Below are 20,170 nucleotides of genomic sequence, written 5' to 3'. Positions count from 1 at the left end.
GGCAGGGCCACACCTTGACAGGATTGCTTAGTTATTAAAACTTGGTACCTTCTATTTACACTTATGTAAGCAACCCTGAAGATGGACTGACTTTGTTCTTCCTAGTGTGGCTGCACTGACTACATCGCCTTCCTCTGCGTTAAGCTATGATTATCCTCTGAACCTGGAGTTATAGGTGTGTGTGTGAGGGGAGGGGGTATGTTCCAAGGTCATGTGCAGAGGTCAGAGGACAACTTGTGAGTCAGTTCTCTCCAGCCACTTGGGACCTGGTGATTGAACTCAAGTCATCAGGCTTCATGGTGAGTGCCTTAGCCTGTTGAGGCATCTTGCTGGCCCCATTATTTGTCTCCTGAAACAGTATATTAAGGATGGGTGGACAAGTCTGACTTATTGGGGCTTCCAGGGCCCAAGTCTTGACCCTGAAAATCCCAGAAACAACACTATTAGAATTTGTCCACGGAGGCTGTTGGAACAACACAGGAAAGCATGGAGCACATTGCTGGCCACAGTAGCCTCCAGTAACCAACATCTCAACTTCCCTTCAAATTCAGTCATGGAGCTGGGCAGTGGTGGTGCACGCCTTTAATCCCAGCACTCTGGAGTCAGAAACAGGTGAATCTCTGCGAGTTTGGGGCCAGTCTGGTCTACAGAGGGCATTCCAGGACAGCAAGGCTACACAAAGAAACCTTACTTTAAAAAAATTTAGTCATGGAAGGCAAAGAACTGGAGAAGAGGAGGGGAGGGTGGTGGTTTGAATGAAAACAACCTCCATAGGCTCATATGTTTGATCACTTGATTTTCCAGTTGGTGGAACTGTTTGGGAAGGACTAGGAGGTGTGGTCTTATGACTTCAGTGGGCTCTGAGGTTTCAAAAGCCAACACCACTTCCAGTTAGCTTTCCCTCCCCTCCTACTTTCAGGTAAGGGTGTGGACTCTTAGGTACTGCTCTAGCACCATACCTGCCTATCTGCCACCACGATTACTTACCACACCCTCTGAAACTGTAAGCCACCAATAAATTCCTTTTTCTGTAAGCCACCTTGGTCATGGTGTCTTCATAGCAGTACAGAGGTAAGCCAGAGAGTTAGGACTAGATAAAGGATAAAAGAAGTGTCCTGAGAAAGACAAGGGTTCCTGCCCTCAGGACTCAACTCTGAATTTATTTAGATGACTCTAGAATGTCGTGAAACACTTGGGCTCAGGGGCTAAAGATGCCTGTCACCAAGCCAGTGATCTGAGCTCCATCCCTGGAACCCACATGGTGGAAGGAGAGAACCGACTCCCCAATGTTATGCTCTGACCTCCATGCTTCAAACCATGGCACTGGTGTGCGCGCAACACACACACACACACACACACACACACACACACACACACACTGAATAAATAAAATTTAAGTTTAAAAATTTGTAAATAAAACAGTGATAGGCAAATTCAACAGTTGCTTTATTGTTTTTATCCCGTGCCACATGTGCTTCCCGAGCTACTGTCATGAATGTAGGGGTGATGCGTGGTCTGTTACCCTGGGGATCCGGTCATGAGTCGTGGGTCAAATCTCTGAGCAAAGGTGAAGATAGGTGAGAGTGGGACAAGCTTGTTTGGAATCACCCCAGTTCCTGAGGCCCACATGGCTGTTTACAGTTCACTTTTGGAGAAGTGGTCTTTTGTGTTTCTGGGGTTCCTTGTCAAAGCCAAGTCCACAGCCTCCTGAATGTTCTTTGCCACCCTGAGCCCTGACTTGATAGCAGTGTCAATCCAGCCATGGGGCATATCTGTGTGCTCACCTGCGAAGAAGACTGGCCCTTCCGGCTGGCTGAGTTCCTGGGCATAGTCCACGTACTGGTAAGGGGTGAAGAAGGCAAAGCCACCCATGGAATAGGGGTCTTGGCTCCAGTTCTTAACTGTGAAGTAGGGACAGAGGGTCCGGAGTTCCTCTTTGTTGTGATTGTGAATAGCAGCGAGGTCATCCAGAACAATGTCCACTACCCGATTGTGGTCCAGGGCTGTGAAGAACACCGAGTCATCATCCAGGGTATAAGATGCGAGGATGACGCCGGCACCGTTGGGGAAGACGTGGTTGGGATAGTAGATGAAGCGGGAAGGCCGGTCAGTGCTAGACTTTCCGCTAAAGATGCCATCTCGTTCCCAGAAACGCTGTGTGCAGGCCAGGATCACTTTGGTGGCACTATTATAATGGACAGAGCGCAGAGCATCCTGCTTGTTTAGAGAGAGAGATGGCTGGAATCGGAGGAGCCGGGCAGCCTTGGCAGTGGTGGCTACCACCACAAAATCTGCAGTCAGCCGCGCCCTGGGCTGCAGAGGGTCAGGTGTCCTGTAGGTCACGTGGACGCAGTCTCCAGACATCTCCACTTCCTCTGCTGGTGAGTAGAACCAGACAGTCCCTGGGAGGAGCGAATTGTGTAGGGCCTGGGGGAGCTGGTCAAAGCCCCCAACGATTTCATCAAACCTGAGAGTGAACCAGCAGAGAAGAAGATGAGTGGGTTGATGGACAGGGCCTTCGGAGGACAGGCTGCTGGAACGGGACAATGGCTCAGTCCCTTCGCAGGTATGTCCCAGCCGTGTTTTAGAGAGACAAACAGTTGGCAAAGAACCAAAGGCAAGCGGAGTGTCCGTTAGCGCCAGGGAGCTAGAGAAAGGCACTGCTTTGGAGTGACCAAATCAGAAACGTGTGTCTACTCTGAGCTAATACAACCCCCTCCTCTGGGTCACTTACCTCCTATGGCCACCCAGGATGCCTGGTCATAAGCTGACAAACACCCAGAATTGAACTTGTCATCCTCCTGCCTCCACCTCCCAGGTTCTGAAATTATAGGCATTTGCTGCTCCTCCCAGTCTTATGTGATGCTAGGGATGGAACCCAGGACTTCCTGCGTGCTAGGCAAGCAGTCTAGCAACGAAGTCAGAACCCCAGCCCCGGTCCAGGGCTCTTACAGCCCCTTCCGTAATGTCCTGGGGGGCTGCTCAAGGAAAATATCCGAACACTACAGAGCTGTGTTACTTAGTCGGTCCTAAAACTTCCTTCCCTCCCATGCGCCCTAAAGGCAGTTCTTGGCTTGGATTCAAATTGATAAGAAGGGCAGGAGTCCGTACCAGAAGGCCAGAATGTCTAACTAAATCAATGCCCAGGCTTCACTTCAGCTTCCTGTAGCCTGTTCTGTTGCTGTTCACAAAACCAGTTCGCTTTTATCTTTTTGTTGTTGTTTTTTGAGACAAGTTGGGTCTGGAACTTCAGATCCTCCCACCCCACCTCGGGAGTGCTGGCATTACAGGTGTGCACCACCTTGCCTGGCGCCCTTTTATCTTTATAAGCTACAGATCACAGTGACCAATGGTGACTGGAGTCTCAGGTTTGCATCCCTGATAAGTCTTCCTGGGCTGAAAGATGACAAGTGTCCCTTGAAGCAGGGCTGAGGCCACAGGGCCTGTCACAGAACAGATGAGGCTCACGCTCTTTGGTAGACCTCTATCAAGAGGTTCTCAGAGTGGGGTGCCAAGGCAGGCAGCATATCAGAAGGCATGTCTCTGGGGTCCACCTTAAGTGTTTAACACCCCCATCCACTCTAGTGACTCTGGGATTTCTTGAAGTCAGGATTCCTTCCTTTCTCCTTTCTTCCCTACCCCGCTTTTTTGAGACTAGCCTTAAACTCAGAGATCCACCTGCCTCTGCCGTCTGAGTACCGGGATTAAAGGTGGTGTGCAGCACCACACCCAGTTTCCCATTTTGGAGGAATTTCCCCCTGGTTTCTTAGTCCCTCCTTTCACTTCTATCCTCATCAGTAACTAGTGACTCCCTGTCCCTGCCCCACTTCTCACCGGGGCTCTTGGAAGAAGGAGATGATGCCACGCAGGGTCTCTGTGAAGGCCTCGTAGTAGCCAGAGTCTGTGTTCAACAAGTCACCGATCATCTGCACGGCCCCACGGCTCAGGTTCCCCACCTTGATCAGGTACTCCTGTCCTCGTGCGTGAGGAAATAAGGCAAGTGGATGAGAATGTATGTATAAGGAGCTAATGTGAGCCTCGCTTCCTACCCAGGGACAGCGAGGAACAGACCTGGACAGGGTAGAAGGGCCAGTGTGTACCCTCTGAGCCCCAAGGCTGCTTTGTACCGTTGTCCAGACATGATCCCTTTGGTCCCCTGTATAGGGAAAATAGCTAACACTAAGTATAGTTTTCAGCCTACACACTCCCAGACTTTCATTCATATAATCCTCTAAATAAAGGTAAGGATTCCTGCTTTGCAGATGGGGAAACTGAGGCCCAGGCTCCGTGTCTGCCCACGTGGACCCAGCCCGGCTACTCCTGAAGCCCAGGCTAGGAAGAATCATCTGAGGACCAAAACCCTTCTCATCCTGTCCTGACCTCCCACCCCTGACCTATCACCTGCTGACCCAGCCGCTCATCAGCAAGTGACCTCAGAGCTGGCTCACGGCGCACCTGTGACCCTGATTGTGCCCTGTGCGTTTTGTCTCTGCTCCTCGTCTTAGATAAAGCCAGCACAGACGTGACAAAGCTGGCTGGCATGGCTTCACTGGTTAGCGTGGGTGACCATCTGGTTTCCCCGGGGCTGTGTTGCTCGCTCCCTGTTACTAGCACAGGCAGAGTTAAGAGGCCAGGCACCGGAAGAGCCGGCTAGGATGGCCGGACACCGCCAGGTGGGCAAAATGCCACTCTTCAACACACTTGTTTAAACCAGAGGTTAAACCACAGGGCCACGACATCCTAGGAACAGCAACACCAGGGCGCCCAAAGACGCGCTGGATCGGTTAGGACCTTCAAGGTTCAAAGCGGTTATCGCTGCCTTGGCCAAGTCTGAGGGCGTGTTCACTGGGTGTGGGTCCTGGCGATCTCTGACTTGTGTCTGTTCTCTAATCTCTCTCTCCACACCAAGGCCTTGAGTAAGCAGTGGTCAGACCACACATGGCCACGGGCTTTGATCCACCCAACCTCTGAAGCAAGCTGCCCACAGAGGCAAACCACAGCCTACTTAGAATGGTCAGGGCCTGGCAGTGACTATGAGCTTCTCTCTCAGAATCAGCCGAAGAATACCTACCACCCTCCCCTCCCCAGGCCCAGGGGTGAGCCGGCCCCAGCACCCACGAGCCAACAGCCTCCTATCGGGCCACACCTGGAACCTTCCTTGTGTTCTTGTATCTGAAGTGTTGGGTATTGAGCCCAGGGCCTCACACATGACAGGTCAGCTCTCACACCAGTGGGTTGTGCCGAAGGCCCAGGCTTTTCCGCTTTTCACTGTCGTCATGTGTTACAAAAGATGTTTTCATCAGTGGTGACCCACATATAACAGTGGCTCCCAGGGAGTGTGTGGCCAAGTGGCACCGTAGGCATCTTGGCATGTAAACGCTGTGATTTTTGCACAGCTATATAATCATCTAAAGATACATTCTGAGACATTAACCCCTTGTGAAGCAACACACACCTCCATAAGGCTTTCCCATACCTCTGTCTGTCTTTGACTCTGTGGGTATTATGGATGACTCCCTTGATACAGCAAGGTGGAATAAGTAGCTTGATTGCCCTCCATGGAGTGGTCTCTGTCTAGTTCCTCCCTCCCTCCCTCCCTCCCTCCCTCCCTCCCTCCCTCCCTCCCTCCCTCCCTCTCTCCCTCTCTTCCTTCTCTCCCTCCCCTAATGGAGCTTGCATTCTATCAGGGCAGACAGTAAAGTGCAACACGCCCCAGGTAGCAGTCCCGGCGGGGTGGTTTCAGGGCGGAAGGTCTCAGAACTGACCTTGGTGGAGAAGGAGTCATACTTCTCCAGGACCTCACGGCAGCTGCTGTTCTTCAGTTCTTCCACAATCTCAGGAGGGAAGAAGAGGGGGAGGACATGGTGAAGGTCAGCCCACAAAGATTGTCAAAGCCAGCCCACCCATCCACATGCACCACCCTTGTTCCCTTGTTCGTGTGTGTGTGTGTGTGTGTGTGTGTGTGTGTGTGTGTGTGTGTGACTTTATATGAATCCTGGGTTCCAAAACTGTGTCCTAAATCTGGGATGGTGGGAATTTCATCTCTTCTAGAATGGACACCAGGTATACAAAGGTAAGTATCCAGACTCCCCTGTCAGCCTTGAGGTTATATATGGGAAGTCTACCTTCTTGTCCTATGTTGAGGACATTTCTGTGGACTTCTAAGCCACTGTGAAGCAAGCAGGTGCCAGAGGCTGTCCCCACAGAGCTGCTGAGAGAGACTGAGTATGCTGACCCCAAGTGAGCCACAGCAAGGCAACACTGGGCAGAGGCCTCCTGGGAATGCCCTCTGTTCCCACTGAGCTCAGCTGTCACAGTGAGGTCCTTCCAGGTCATGGGTCAGAGAAGACAAAGGCATTGTCGCTGCTGGGCCAGGTAGAAAAGGTGGGCAGGCCATTGAGGCAGAGTGCTTACTGTTCTTCCTCGACAAACTGTCAGTCATTACAGCTGTCGAGTGAGCACTGGTCCCGTCCTGGCACCGTTTTGACGAGAGAAGAGAGCCAGCGAGTATTTCTCCTGGAGTCACACGGCCCACTCAGACCTAGAGCTTGCAGGGCTCTCTCTGTAATGAGCCTGGCCCTACCGCGATGGCAGCTACTTTGCACACGTCTGTCCATGCACAGATGCCTGGGGTCTGGGAATAGACTGACCGCAGACCCGGTGGCTGACACGGGACAGTCATGAGAGGGAGAAGGGGCCAATAACGGTCAATCTGGTGGAGGCTTCCTGCACTCGAGGGCCTGGGGTCCACTAAAGCTCCTCCCCGGGGAATCAGAGGAGCTTGAAGGTGTTTATGCAGGGTGGCCCCGAGGGAAGAGGTGAGCTGCTCTCCACCCGGCCTTACCTTCCTCAGCGACTTATCAAATAGCTGTTCCGCCGTCTTTCCCACCTCATCAGCTCTCACTTCATAACCCAGCAGGCCAGGGTCAGCCTGTACCGCCCCCGAGCGCTGCCGAACTCCATTCACCAGCACCCAGGTCTGGTTGTTGCAGGGACAGAATTCCTTTAACATCAGCCCGAATTTCCTGATGAGCTCGTGAGAAAGCCTGTGAAGGGAGTCAGAGACTTGAGGCTCTGAGAGCCAAACAGCCCTTCTTGCTTCCTGGACCTTCTTTCTGCCTCCCCTGGGTCCACCAAGACCACCCGTGGCCTTCCTCCATGAAAGGGATGATAGGCACCCGGGTCATCACACTCGACGAGAACTGGAGTTCCAAGAGGGACCTGGACTTCCTGCTGGCGGCCCTGTATGAGGGCTGAGCTCTCGGCCACTTTGTGTGGAACCTGCCACCCTCACACTGTCAAGTGTGAACACTCCAGTTCCTGGAGGCACGGTGAGAGGGGGTGTGCCCAGTGTGTCTGTGGAGCCATCCTTCCTGGAGGCTGTGTTCAGCGCTCCCGAACTTCTCCAAACTGCTCATCCCTTCAGAAAGCATTTCCTGGAAGGATACCCAGCTCCCTATCATTTGCAAACTCAGTAGACTGCTTCTGACTTTCCAGCAGGTTTATCGTGGACCACCTATCATCTGTGATGTCCTCAACTCATCCTCCTTGGCAGTCAAACCTAGCACAGTTATCTCCATACGTGGATTAAACGCTGAGGCTAGGAGATGCTCCTGTGCTGCCCTGGGGCTGGGAAATCAGTTAAGTCAGACCCTAACCCCTGGGCTTCCTGGAAAGAACTCCATCCACTGTCCTCTGCACTGGCCTCCTGGTGTGATAGCTCTCATCCTGGCCTTCATCCTCTGCTACTACTGTTCTCAGGAGTACCTGTGGTTGATAGGGATCCTCATGGCACCCAACTCTATGTACCAGTGTGCTCCAGGAACTCTGTGGGTTTCGATTCTGCCACCTACACGCCCTGAGGCCTCCAGGACAGTCACCTGGAAAGACAAACAGCTCTTTGATGAACTCAACGGGACTTGTCACATACCCTCTGTACAACATCCTCCTCCCCTGTGGCAGACCCAGATTTACCTCCCTCCCTAGTCTTCCTATCCTCCCTCCCTCCCTCCCTCCCTCCCTCCCTCCCTCCCTTCCTCCCTCCCTCCCTTCCTTCCTTCCTTGCACAGTGCTGGAGATGGAAACCACAGGCTGTTCCTCACTCTATCACTGAGCTATGGCCCTAGCTTCATCCTGCCTCTCTCTGAAAGCTGTTCTTTGTCACTGGGTAAGCTTACCTGCTCTCTTACCCCCAGCTACCCTAGAGCTCTGGAGCTTCGTTTTGGCCCCAGCTCCTCAGGGATGTCCACAGCTTGGTCTTCTCCCTCCCTGTTTAGAGCTCAGTCTTCCCACAAGAGATTCTCCCCTGCCCCATCACGTACCTGGTGGCCAGCATCCTGCAAGATCTTGGCAGCAGTGAGTCCAGCCATGCCCGCCCCGATCACCACCACTTGCTTCCTCTCTGCTGTCTGCCCCAGGCCATTTCGGGCCAGCTGCAGCAGCTCCTCATACTGGGGATCCTCAAAGCACTTGACGAGCTGGCTGTTGAAGGCCTGGGTCTCCAAGCTCAGCACGGCCAGGAGGGTGAGAGCCAGCCAGCTTGGGAACATAGCTGTGGACGTGGCAGTTAGGCAAATGGCTAGGGATGAAGGAGGACTGGCCATACCCCTTGATCTGAAGATTTATCACTGGACCTGTGATGCAACATACCAGGCACTCCCCTACCCAAGAGAGCCTTAGTCATGGGTCCTCCCAAGTTTACCTGCCACTCTGCCTGCTAGTCCACAAATGCCCCTCAGGTCCCAAGGCCTCTCACTCGGGGAATGACACATGCGCGTGTCTACCTAAGGTGTCTTCCCTCCCCTCGGTCAGTGGGACTGCCATGCACACAGATGAGGAAGACCTGCCCACCACATTGGATTTCCCCATTTCCACCACCATTTGGGGTGCCTAGACTGTCCACTGCAATGAGAAGACCCTTACCTCAGCACCACTGTGGGAGACAGAAGATTGGAAGCCTGAAACTTTGTGTCATAGGGCAACAGTCCCCGAGAGGTGTGTTAGAGGTCACCAGGTTCCCGAGACCCAAAGGATCATCACAAGGTTGCCTCTCAGAGATGAGCATGGCTCCTTGAAGTTAGAGTTTGCCCAGTGGTGGGCCTGTGTTTTCCAAGTTCTGGTGTGTTTCTGTCAGTTCTGGCTCCACTGTGGGAGAGGCAGGCCACACCTTCCCTCCGGGAGCCCATCAAAGGTGTGTTTTTTGCGGTAGTTGAGTTCTTGGTTTCAAAGCTATCGTCTGTGTTACAGGACAAATTGTGTTTTCCCAACATTCCTATGTGGAGGCTTTTAACCCACAAGATCTCACAATTCGACCCCGTTTAGGGGTGGTGGCCTTTGTTAAAATGAAGCTGTGAGGGTTGGTCCTCCCACGATGTGATGTCCTCATGAGAAGTGGAAGTATGTAGGCCGTGGAGCCAAAAGGAGAACTATTACTGCCTCGTTCCTAACTGCATCCTAGATACTTCTTCTGATGTCCACAGGTAAGTGTCATCTCGTCCCTCAACAAAGAAGGCTCTTTTTGCAGCAGACAGAGACCATTACAGGAAGCTACAACTTGTGAAAATGAAGAGCACAACTGATTGGAGAGTACCCAGCCCCAGCTGATACATCTATAACACAATCCCTACAACGAAGGCTCACAGATGGAGAAAGACCAGGTAGAAAGACTCTACGAGCCGCCGAAGGACCAGGATGGCTACTTTGTCTCTTTATAAAAGACAGGAAGTAGAGGTAGGAAGGAGAAGGTGGGTCTGGGACGGTAGGAGGAGGAGTTATGAAATTCTCAAAAGAGTAACAGTAACATTGTATTTTTTTAAAAGAAAGAGAAAATGTGAACACTAAGAGAAACACCAGGGATGCCCACACAGAAAGGGCATGGTGGGAAACCTTCAGCGGCCAAGGCCCACCAGCAAGACCTTCGTTGAGAGGTCCATCTATGAGACATAGCATACTCTATAGTATTTTCTTACACACTTTGAGCTGACTAATCCGGGTTGTTCCTCTGCATCTTTCCCCGTGTTAGTGAAGAACAGATGGACTGGGTACCTTTCTCCACTGAAACACTCAGTAGCTTTACAGGAAGTGGAAGCAGAGGGACTGGCACCTATGTATGACTGATGGCTCTCTCACCTCATTCCACCCATCACCGTGTCCCTGGGTTCCTGTTCAATACTTGTACTCGGTACGTTAGCCAAATGCTCAACCTGTCTTATCCAGAGTGAGTCAGAAATCAGTTCTGTCTGCACAGAGCATGGCTCCTAGGAGTTCTCCGAACAGTTGAGGAATATGAGTGTGGAGGAATGAACAGAGGGAAGGTGGTGGGTGAGGAGATAGAGGGAAGGACACACAGACAGAGGTTGTTCTCCAGCCTCTGCAATAATCACAGACACTAGGCCCGGGGCCAGGGTTTCGTCTGGACTTGTCGTTGCTCATCCTCCGACTCAGCTTTGCAACCTACTTTTGTCTGCTATCCCCGGGGCTGCCTGACTCCCGACTCCCTGTGAACCTGTGCACCCGGCATCTGGCTTCTAATTATTATTGAGGAATGAACACACACACTCACACACATACAAACACATGCACACACATAAACACATACACAGAAACACACACACATGCACACACACACATTCACACACACATGCGCACACACATTCACTCACACACACAAACACATGCACACACACACAAACACACATAAACACACACACAGGCACACACACATACACACACACAAACACACACATGTACACATACACACACACACACACACACACACACCACCACCACCACCACCACCATCACCATAACCAGAATCCAGCCTTTTCCCACCCCTTGGGTTCCCCATCTCTTCTTTCTTTAAGGAGTGGAACTGGGACTAAGGAAGTGGATTCTACCTTTGAAACCGGAAGTCCCCAGTTTTCCCTCTTTGCTCCCTTGTGATGCACTTATTTGCATTTATTCACGGTACGTGTGAGCATGATTCAGCATGATGTTGTAACACACGCAGATGGTATGCACCCATCACCTAGCTACCTTTCTGTATTGCTGGAAAATGGTGCTTGAAATTCCCAGCAACCATCCCTTTAAAGAGGCTGGATCCTCTGGGAAACACCACTTCCTGGAGCTGTTTTTCCGCTGAGTCGGGGAGTTTGCACTAATTTGCTCTCACTTTCCTGTCAGGTGCCCTGCCCTGGAGAGCCATGCCGACAGGGTGACTCCAGAGGAGAACAAAGTATCTTTGAGCTTCAGGACCTGTCAAAACAACCCACAGTCCTCAGCTACATGCAGGAAAGAAATAAAAAGAACGGAGCCAGGAAACCTGTGGTGGCACTGGCAACCACAGGCATTTACTATACAAGGTGAAGCCAACGGCAGACCCACAGCCCTAGCGTCCCTCCACCTACCCTTGGCTTTAAAGAGTGCTGTGACCTACGTCTGCGGTGGGGTGACCATTGAGAAACCAGGTGTCTGCTGGAGTCAGGAACCATGTTTGCCCTATCCACGCGGTATCAACCCTAAGCCTTATGTGGCCACAGAAATATTGTGGACATGTGTGTCATGACTTTCTTGGAGGAGTGGATTAAATCTGCCAGTGAGGAACAGGACATGGAAATCGCACATCCTGAATCTGTTTGTGTCTTTGAGATAAAGCCTCACCCAAAGCAGCTCAGGCTGGCCTGGAAGGTTCTAGAGGTTACTACATGAGACCCTGCCTCAAAAAAAAAAAAAAAAAAAAAAAAAAGTCTACCAAGGACCCAGTGTGGTGGCATACACCTCAATCCCAGCACTCAGGAGGCAGAGACAGGCAGATCTTAGAGTTTGAGACTAACCTGGTCTACAGAGGGAGTTCCAAGACAGCCAGGACTACACAGAAAAACCCTGTCTCATAAAAACAACAGCAAAAATCTACCAAGGGGGGAGATGGAAAGGTAACCCATTGGTTAGAGCACTGGCTAGGTTCTGTTCCCAGAACCCACAAGGGGCTCGTCATCATCTGTAACTCCAGTTCCAGAGGATCCAATGCCCTTTTCTGGCCTGCATGGGTATCAGACACACACATGACATACATACAAGCAAAACATTCATATATATATATGTGTGTGTGTGTGTGTGTGTGTGTGTGTGTGTGTGTGTGTGTGTGTGTGTATGTATGTATGTATGTATATATATATACCTACCAAAAAAGAGAACGAGAGAAAGAAAAGGTTCTAATGTTTTACACTAAGGTAACTAACCAACAACCTAACTAATATTTGTTTGTTTACTGAAACAAGATCTCAGGTAGTTAAAGCTGGCCTTGAGTTCCTGATCCTCCTGCCTCTACCTCCCAAGTGTTGGGACCACAGGCCTGAGCCACCATGCCCAGCTGTAGTTTGTGAGACAGGGTCTTACTCTGTAGCATGGACTAGCCTTGAACTCTCCATCCTCCTGCCTCAGCCTCCCAAGTGGTAGGTCCACAGGCATGTACCACCATGCCTGGCTTCCTTGCACACTTTGTAAAGAACAAGAAGAGGGGAATTTGAAAACTGGACAACAATCATTGTGTAAATGGATGAAAACACAGCCTCTGCCCTGTGATTATACACTGTATTGTGGACTAAATTATCACACTGTGCTCCGTGAATATATGGGATCACTATGTGCAATTAAAAAGAAAAAAACAGAGCTGGACATGGTGGTGAGCACCTGTAATCCCTGCACTTGGAAGGTGGAGGCAGGAGTATCAAGGAGTCAAGGTCCTCAGCTACAGTTTGAGCCAGTGGGGGATACATAAGACCTGTCATAAAAAACAAAACAACAAATCAATTAAAATGAAACGGATCCTGTCCCTTTGTTTACTTCAAAATACACCTGCCGGGTGATTTCATTTCTGTCACTGGTTTGGAAACCAGAGTCACCTTGGGTCTAGAGCTGGGCGGCGGGAATAAAAAGGGAAGGCTGAAAGTGGGTCCAGAGCCCTGGCCTAGCAGGCTCCTGGGCTTCCCACCCAGCCTGGATCCCAGGTCTCCAGGGTCTCCCGGCTCCAGGTCCTTGAGTCTGTCTGAGGGCGGGTGGGCAGTCAGGACATGCCTCTCTCCCACCCCAGAGCTTCCCCTGTCTTGACGCTCAACACAACTCTGCCTCGGGTGGCATGGCGAGGGCGGGGAGCCCTGAGAAGAGAGCCCAGGTCCTGGGGGGCCATGCACAATCTGATGCTGTCTACACACCCAAGTCGGTTCCCCTTGTCACTCACTAGGGGTTTGATGAATCTTTCCACCAGTTCTTGGCCAGAAACCTGAGGAGAGATTTGAACCCTCCTGAGTCTCTGTCCAGGGCTCCTCGCTGCTGCTTCCTTAGTTAGGGTCTTTCACCTCACCATCCCCTCCTTCCTCACACCCATCCCCTGCTGCTTCCCCCATCTGGACTGAGGGGCTTTATGACTCTGCCTGCCTGCCCACCCTCTCTCTCCTTCTCTCTCTCTCTCTCTCTCTCTCTCTCTCTCTCTCTCTCTCTCTCTCTCTCTCTCCATCCATCCCTCTCTCTCTCCTCTCTTTTTCTCTTTTCCTTCTTTGAGACAGGTCTCAGCAGGTAGCCCAGGCTAGCCTGGCGCTCACTGTGTATCTCAGGCTCTCTAACTTCCTTTCCCTTCTCTTAGATTTTTCTCGAACTGCCAAAGCCACCTCCTCCCTCTTCCTCCAGTCCTCCGGGGCACTGGGAGCAGAAACTCCAGGGTTGTGCTCGTTTCCTGCTTCGTGAGCTCCTGGTGCATGCTGTTCTCCTGACACACCTCTCAATTCCAGAACTTGAGCCTATTTTTCCTGGTGCCCTTCTGAGAACTGTCACCCTTCCCTAACCCTCCCCTTGTGGGATGGAAAGCCTTGGAGGCGTGGTGGAGCCCATGTAAAGGCCGGTGCCCCTGCAGATCCACCTGCAGAAGGAGCAAGCCTGGACCTGGTGGAAGGCAGAGGTGGGTGAAGAGAGCAAGGGTAAGCACAGCCCCCCTGCTGCCCGGCCCAGCCTCACTCTGGCTCCGGAAGCTCGGCCCTACCCAGCAAGAGCATTATCAGACTCTGAGTTTAGGCCCCTGAATCCCATCTCATGCCACTCCAGTTTAATTACCTCTCATGCTTATTAATCAGACAGATCTACAGCAGGAGGGGATCATCAGAGACAGACAAAGTGCCGGTCAGAGGACGATGTGACAGGCTGCTTCCTAGGGTGACCTGAGTGTCTCCAGAGGACCCCAGCAACACCACGGACCAGAAAATCGGATGAGATAGCTATAGTGATTCCTCACTTGCATGACGTTTATAAAGGACAGATCTGGGAATTGCGATAAAGCGACCGTCAGGGGCTCACACCTGTCACCCCTGATCTCCAGAGGCTGAGGCTAGAGGCTGTCCATGGCTTTGAGGTCAGCAGGGGCTACACAGTGAGTTCCAGGCCAGCTGGGCTAAGGGTCACTCTGTCTGTAGCAACAACAACAGAAGTGATCACAGGGCTGATCTCTGGAAGATGTTGCTTGAGACCAGACACAGGAGACCTTCCTGGGCCTATGAGCAATTGTCTACAATGTCACCTGAGTAGTGGTCACAAGAGTGTGTCACCAAGTTATATATGTATGCTGGGCAGTATATGAAATAAGAATTTCAAAAGTCAGTTTAAACCATAAATGCTAACATTAAAATTACCTTTCTAAAAATTTTTGAGACAGTGTCTCACATAGCTCAGGCTGGCTCCAAACTCACTATGTAGCCAAGGCTGGCCTTAAACTACTAATCCTCCTGCCTCTGCCTCACAAGTGCTCAATTAGAAATGTATATACTTGGCTTAATTTTCCTTTTCTTTCAGGGACTGAGGCAACAACTCAATGTGTAAGAACACTTGCTGTGTAAGTGCAAGGACCCAGGTTCAAATCCAAAGCTAGATGTGGCTGTATGCACCTGTGACCCGTGTTATGGGAGGTGGCTTACTGGAGCTTACTGGCTGGATTCTAGCTCCAGGTTCTGTGAGAGACACTGTCTCAAGGGAATAAAATGGAGCTTGATATATCAGAATATCCAACAGCCTCCCCCAGCTTCCACACCTTCACACACACATCTCTCTCTCTCTCTCTCTCTCTCTCTCTCTCTCTCTCTCTCTCTCTCTCTCTCTCTCTCTCTCACACACACACACACACAGCTCTTCCTAGATTGAAAAGGTTGGGGGATGTGCAGCACTTGGGAGGCGTGCTGGCTAGTTTTTATGTCAACTTGACACAAGCCAAGGTCATCTGAGAAGAGGGAGCTTCAATTGAGAAAATGCCTCCATCAGATTGGCCAGTAGGCAAGCCTGTGGGAGCATTTCCTTGACTGATGATTGGTCTAAGAGGGCCCAGCCACTGGGTGGTACTGCCCGTGTGCAGGTGGTCCTGGGTTGTATAAGAAAACAGACTGAGCAAGCCATCGGCAACAAGCCAGTAAGCAGCATTCCTCCATAGTTTCCACTTCATTCTTGGCTTCTGGTTCCTGCCTTGGCTTTCTGTACAAGATGGCAACATGACCACTCCATGGTATGGTTAAGGGGAAGATTTCTATTATGGATATAAGAGAAGGAACAGCCAGAGGCATCTGGAAGAGTCCAGAGCAGAAAGAGAAAGAAGTAGACTGAACATGGCCAGCAGACTGGACCTGGCCTGGGCTGTCTGCAAGAGAGGGAAGAATAGCAGGAGATAGAGAATAGATAGTTGGAGAAGCAGTAGCAAAACAGACGGACGAGGTCGGGTGCCCATAGCAAGAAGAGCAGAGTTATAAGGAGAATGAGAAGCCCATGAGCTGGAGGGAGTTTAGGGTAGAGCTGAGAAGAGCTAGGATGCCAGCATGGACTTTGAAACGAGTAACAGGTACTTGTGATGCAGAGGGAGCCTGGAGGCCAGCCAGCATGTGCTAATAGACAATACAGGTATCCATATGTCCCTCCTGCCAGAGGTAAGAGAAATGACTCCTTTGACAGATAGGAACCAGTTTCACAAGTTCCTGAGGAAGGCTGGCTTTTATCTAACTGCCAGAAATCCTCCTATAGTCCAGGTTGAGCTAATTTCTAGGTGTTCAGACTACCTTTTAGAGTTTGGGGAAGGGCAGTTTCCTTTGGACCTAACACTTTCCTCTTTGATGGACCTAAGAAGAGTTGTAAGCAGAAATAAACCCTTTCCTCCCCAACTTGCTTTTGGTTTAGTGTTTATCACAGCAATAGAAACCTTAACTAAGACAGAATGTGGAAGCAAGTGGATCAGAAGTTCAAGGCCAGCCTCAGCTACATGGCAAGTTCAAGGACAGATTGCACTAAATGAGACTCTAGCTCTTAAAAAAAAAGTCTGTATTGCATGAGCACACATGCACACATACATGCAGGTGAGTGTGTACAGGCAACGAGACAATAATAGAAGGAAGTAAAATATAATAATTGAATAGAATGGCAGGTAGTGTTGGGATGCTTCCAGTGTGAACTGGGATGTGTTTTGAAGTAAGGGATTATCTTCTGGTTAGGGCTGTCGGTCTCCTCATCACTTGCACAATGAAGGAAATCGTATCTGCAATGGGCTTCTGTCCTCTGTTCCGTGTGTAGGAAGGAGTTAATGCTGCCCTGGGAATGCAGAGTTCGGCCAACATGAGATTGGCACCAATTGGGACTAGCTTAGCAAACCAGGACTCCACCTGTACCAGGCTGCATGTATACCTGCTTTAAGCAATGGAAATAAGTTCCTTTCCCTTGCTACCCCTTGATAATGTTCCATTTCTATTCAAACATATCCTAGAACACATCCTGGAACCAAGAGAGATGGGCTGAGTCATCCCAGACCAGTTTTGGGTGACATGCACAATAAGGCAAACTGTGTTCCCTGAGCAAGCTACTTACCATCTTCTACCTGGGCCTAATTGGGCATAAATACGATTAAAATCAGATGCATTATGGGAAAAGACATGCATAGCAGAGGTTATGTAACCCAAGCCTGTCAATCAAAACCAAGAACCACCCGCATGATACCTCCTAGCAACTAAACTCCTCCTTCTCCTGAACTTCATAAAAGAAAAACCCCAAACAGTAACCAGGGCCCTTGAGTACCCTCACTCACACGGCCCACTGCTCTCTGAGGGCAGGTTCTGACCTGCACTACTGCTTTGCTTTGAACAAAGTCCTCTCCACGTTCGCTAATCTGTGCGTGTCTTTATTTCAGTTTTCTGAATAAGATGCCAAGAACCTGGAAATTCCTAAACTAGACTCTGACCACCAGTAACAGAGAGATTCCTGAAAGCCACCCCCATGTGCTTGGAAGACTGGCATGGATCTCTGTCCAGAAATATTGTCTTGCAGACAGTTTTCCCAGGGTGTCTGCTTTCAGGGATCTGTCTAGAGGGTCTGTCAGTGCTGGGGCTTATGATAGAAGAGTCAGCCTGAGGGTGTGTCCTGAATGTCTACCTTAGAGATTTGTCCTAAGGGTCTATTCTGGGGCGTGTCTGCCCTGGGGTCTGTCCTGTGGTCTGTCTCGGAGCCTATCTGTCTTGCTGTCTGAGTATATGCTATGTGTGTATGGGTGCCCACAGAGGCCAGAAGAGGGTGCCCGATCCTCTGGAGCTGGAGTTCCAGACATTTGTGAGCTGCCTAATGTGAATACTGGGAACCAAACTCGGATCCTGACAAAGGGCAGCCGGTGTGTAGCTTGTGAGCATCTCTCCAGCCACACCCCTCCCCGTTCCTAGAGAGAGAGGGTCTACATAACCTAGTCTGTGTAACCTGGCTTGGAATTCACTATGCAAACCAGGCTAGCCTCAAATTTACATGGCCCTCTTGTCTCTGCCTCCCCAGTGCTGGGGTTACTGGTGTGTACCACCATGGGCGACTCCCATTTATTCTTCGATTAGAGGGTCTGACAGCCCTTTGCAGAGGGTTCCTCTGCAATGCTGGGGGGCAGGGGGAATAGCTGTCCTCATAGAATTCCCAAGGCTTGAGTCTGTTAACTGCGAGTAGATCCCGTAAAAGTACAGGAAGCAAAAAGCAGGATGAGGAACTGTGGGTGGACGCTCTGCCTCAAACTGCTGGGGGCATGCACTGGCCCCGGCCTTGCAGCATGCATTTCTCCTTTTGCACCTCCTGTGTCTGCCTCTGCACTCCACGGACCGTGTGAGAATCACCTGTGCCCTGCACACAGAAAGAGACTGTGACTGGGCAGAGCCCTGATTCCTCCTGGACAGAGTCAAAGCCAGGTAAAGCACAACAGGTCATTATGTGGGTCAGGAATCTGGCCCTGCACTGCATGCACAGTACAGAAGCTTAAAAACATCACGAGGGATGGGGCAGGCGTGGGGGAAAGAATGCAGAGAAGGGAGAAGGGGAATAAGAACAGAAACCCAGGAAAATGGAGAGTTGCCCCCCAAACAGCTCAGGGTAGGGGGACATACAGCTCACACCCTTCCTTTGTTCACTTCCAGACCCAATTAGCACAAACCACACACGTCACTTATAATATACAATACACATATGCCACATACAATATACATAACACACACAGCACACATGCAGAACACATTACAGAAAACACACACGCAACTCTCTCCCTCTCCCTCTCCCTCTCCCTCTCCCTCTCCCTCTCCCTCTCCCTCTCCCTCTCCCTCTCCCTCTCCCTCTCCCTCTCCCTCTCCCTCTCCCTCTCCCCCTCCCTCTCCCTTGGAGTGACACTGGACCACCTCACTCCTATGAAATAGCAGAAGAGAAATAGGTACATCCTGTGTTACTGAAGTAAGGGTTCACCCAAGAGGGCCCCTCACTATTCTGTGTCCTGTTATCCTGCCTGGTTGCTACCAAGGATTTTGTGTCCAGGCAAAAAGGGACCTGGCACAGGCAGACGGGGCAAGCACACCCTTCTAGGGTGGCAGACAAGCTGGGAGAGAGGTCATTTCCAGGGTCTTCCATCCTGGGAAGGAAGGCAAGGCGCCTACCTGGGATCCAGCCTGGAGCTGGTAGCATCCATGTCCACAGAGCCAGAGCTTGGGCAAGTTGTCAGTGTTGAGGAAGGTGAGTGGAGGTCAGAGTCCTGGACCAGGAAGCAGCCATCTGTACTCCTCCATCATGAGCCCGAGACTCTGGCCTCCTTGAAGCTAGGTCCCCTTGGTTCTTCCCTGGTTTCCAGGTCTGCCGACAGGCCCTGCCAGAGAAGTTTGGCGAAGAACAGGAAAGAGGGTGGGATCAGACCAAATAAATGTATATGCCTCCGTGTGACATCCAGGGCAATGCTTTCATCCTGATGCAAGAAGAGGCATGGTGCAAGAGGGCGTGCCCATCAGTGGCTCAGCAGGCCCTGGCACCTCTGCCACCGGGTGAGGGTGGGTCCTCGGTTCTGCCTCCCACCGTCAGTGACCCAGCTCCTGGGCTCTGTGTCCTCATGTCCTACAGGGAGTGAACTCAGGTGACCTGACGTGTCTGTGGGGATTCTTCTGTCCCCACCTTTGCACCTGGTCTTCCCTTCTCACAGCTGCATAAGAAGGTTATAGCATGGCTATCAGTATTGGGGTGTCTCCTGGGAGATGGTGGCACAGCAGAAGGTCTGCTGGGTGGAAGGGGCTACAGTCTGAGCCTGTGCTCTGCCTCCAGGTGCCCTGTCTCCCGGGGTCTGTCTTCTCTGCACTTTTACACAGAGCTGTCCTCTCATGGTAGATGTGGTGTTTGCAGTAATGGGGATACCCTGCCTCTTGTCTTTCTTAATTCTGAGCCTGGCTCTCGTTAAATAAAAGAACTATTCATGCCCTTGTGGAAGACTTCAAGGCAGACCTGATTCAAGAGAACGTTATCATGGTTTTTAAAAAATACATTATTTTCATTTATTCTCCCCAAAATTGTATAGACCTATACAATGTAGTGTATCTTCTAGTGCCTCTGTCTAACACTTCCTAGTGCTCCCCACCCCACCTCCCACCCAACTTCAGGTCCACCTTTTGTCGTTGTTATTAATAACCTCCCGAGTCCGTTAGTGCAGCCTACATGTGCGTAGATGTGTGCCCAGAGCACAGGCAGTGTGCCAGCATCCATATCCCTAAAGGAGAGCAGTTCTTCCTCCCTCAGCACCATCAACTGCCTAAAGCTCCTCCACCAAGGAGCCATGCTGAGATGTCAGCTGGCTCAATCTTGTGCAAATCTTATATGGGCACCTAGAACTGCC

At 51.0% G+C, this 20,170-nt stretch overlaps 1 protein-coding gene across 2 annotated transcripts; it reads right to left on the bottom strand.

The window, feature by feature from the left end:
* Nucleotides 1-1,427: 1,427 nt before the first annotated feature.
* Nucleotides 1,428-19,924, bottom strand: LOC102925807 (L-amino-acid oxidase-like). Of its 2 annotated transcripts, XM_042284050.2 has the most exons (7): nucleotides 18,954-19,924; nucleotides 8,322-8,551; nucleotides 7,768-7,880; nucleotides 6,845-7,046; nucleotides 5,766-5,834; nucleotides 3,835-3,971; nucleotides 1,428-2,467 (listed from the first exon to the last, which is right to left on the bottom strand). In XM_042284050.2, exons 1-7 carry the CDS (start codon nucleotides 18,979-18,981, stop codon nucleotides 1,636-1,638), a joined length of 1,611 nt encoding a protein of 536 aa, XP_042139984.1. In that variant the 5' UTR covers nucleotides 18,982-19,924; the 3' UTR covers nucleotides 1,428-1,635. The 2 variants fall into 2 exon arrangements, with proteins under 2 accessions (XP_042139984.1, XP_076398528.1); XM_076542413.1 differs by lacking the exon at nucleotides 18,954-19,924 and having other exon boundaries at nucleotides 1,501-2,467; nucleotides 8,322-8,694.
* Nucleotides 19,925-20,170: the final 246 nt, after the last annotated feature.

The sequence above is a fragment of the Peromyscus maniculatus genome, chromosome 8, assembly GCF_049852395.1.
Source record: "Peromyscus maniculatus bairdii isolate BWxNUB_F1_BW_parent chromosome 8, HU_Pman_BW_mat_3.1, whole genome shotgun sequence".
In the NCBI taxonomy this organism is placed as follows: domain Eukaryota; kingdom Metazoa; phylum Chordata; class Mammalia; order Rodentia; family Cricetidae; genus Peromyscus; species Peromyscus maniculatus.
The sequence above is the reverse complement of the archived record's forward strand: the minus strand, read 5'-3'. Positions and strand labels throughout refer to the sequence as shown.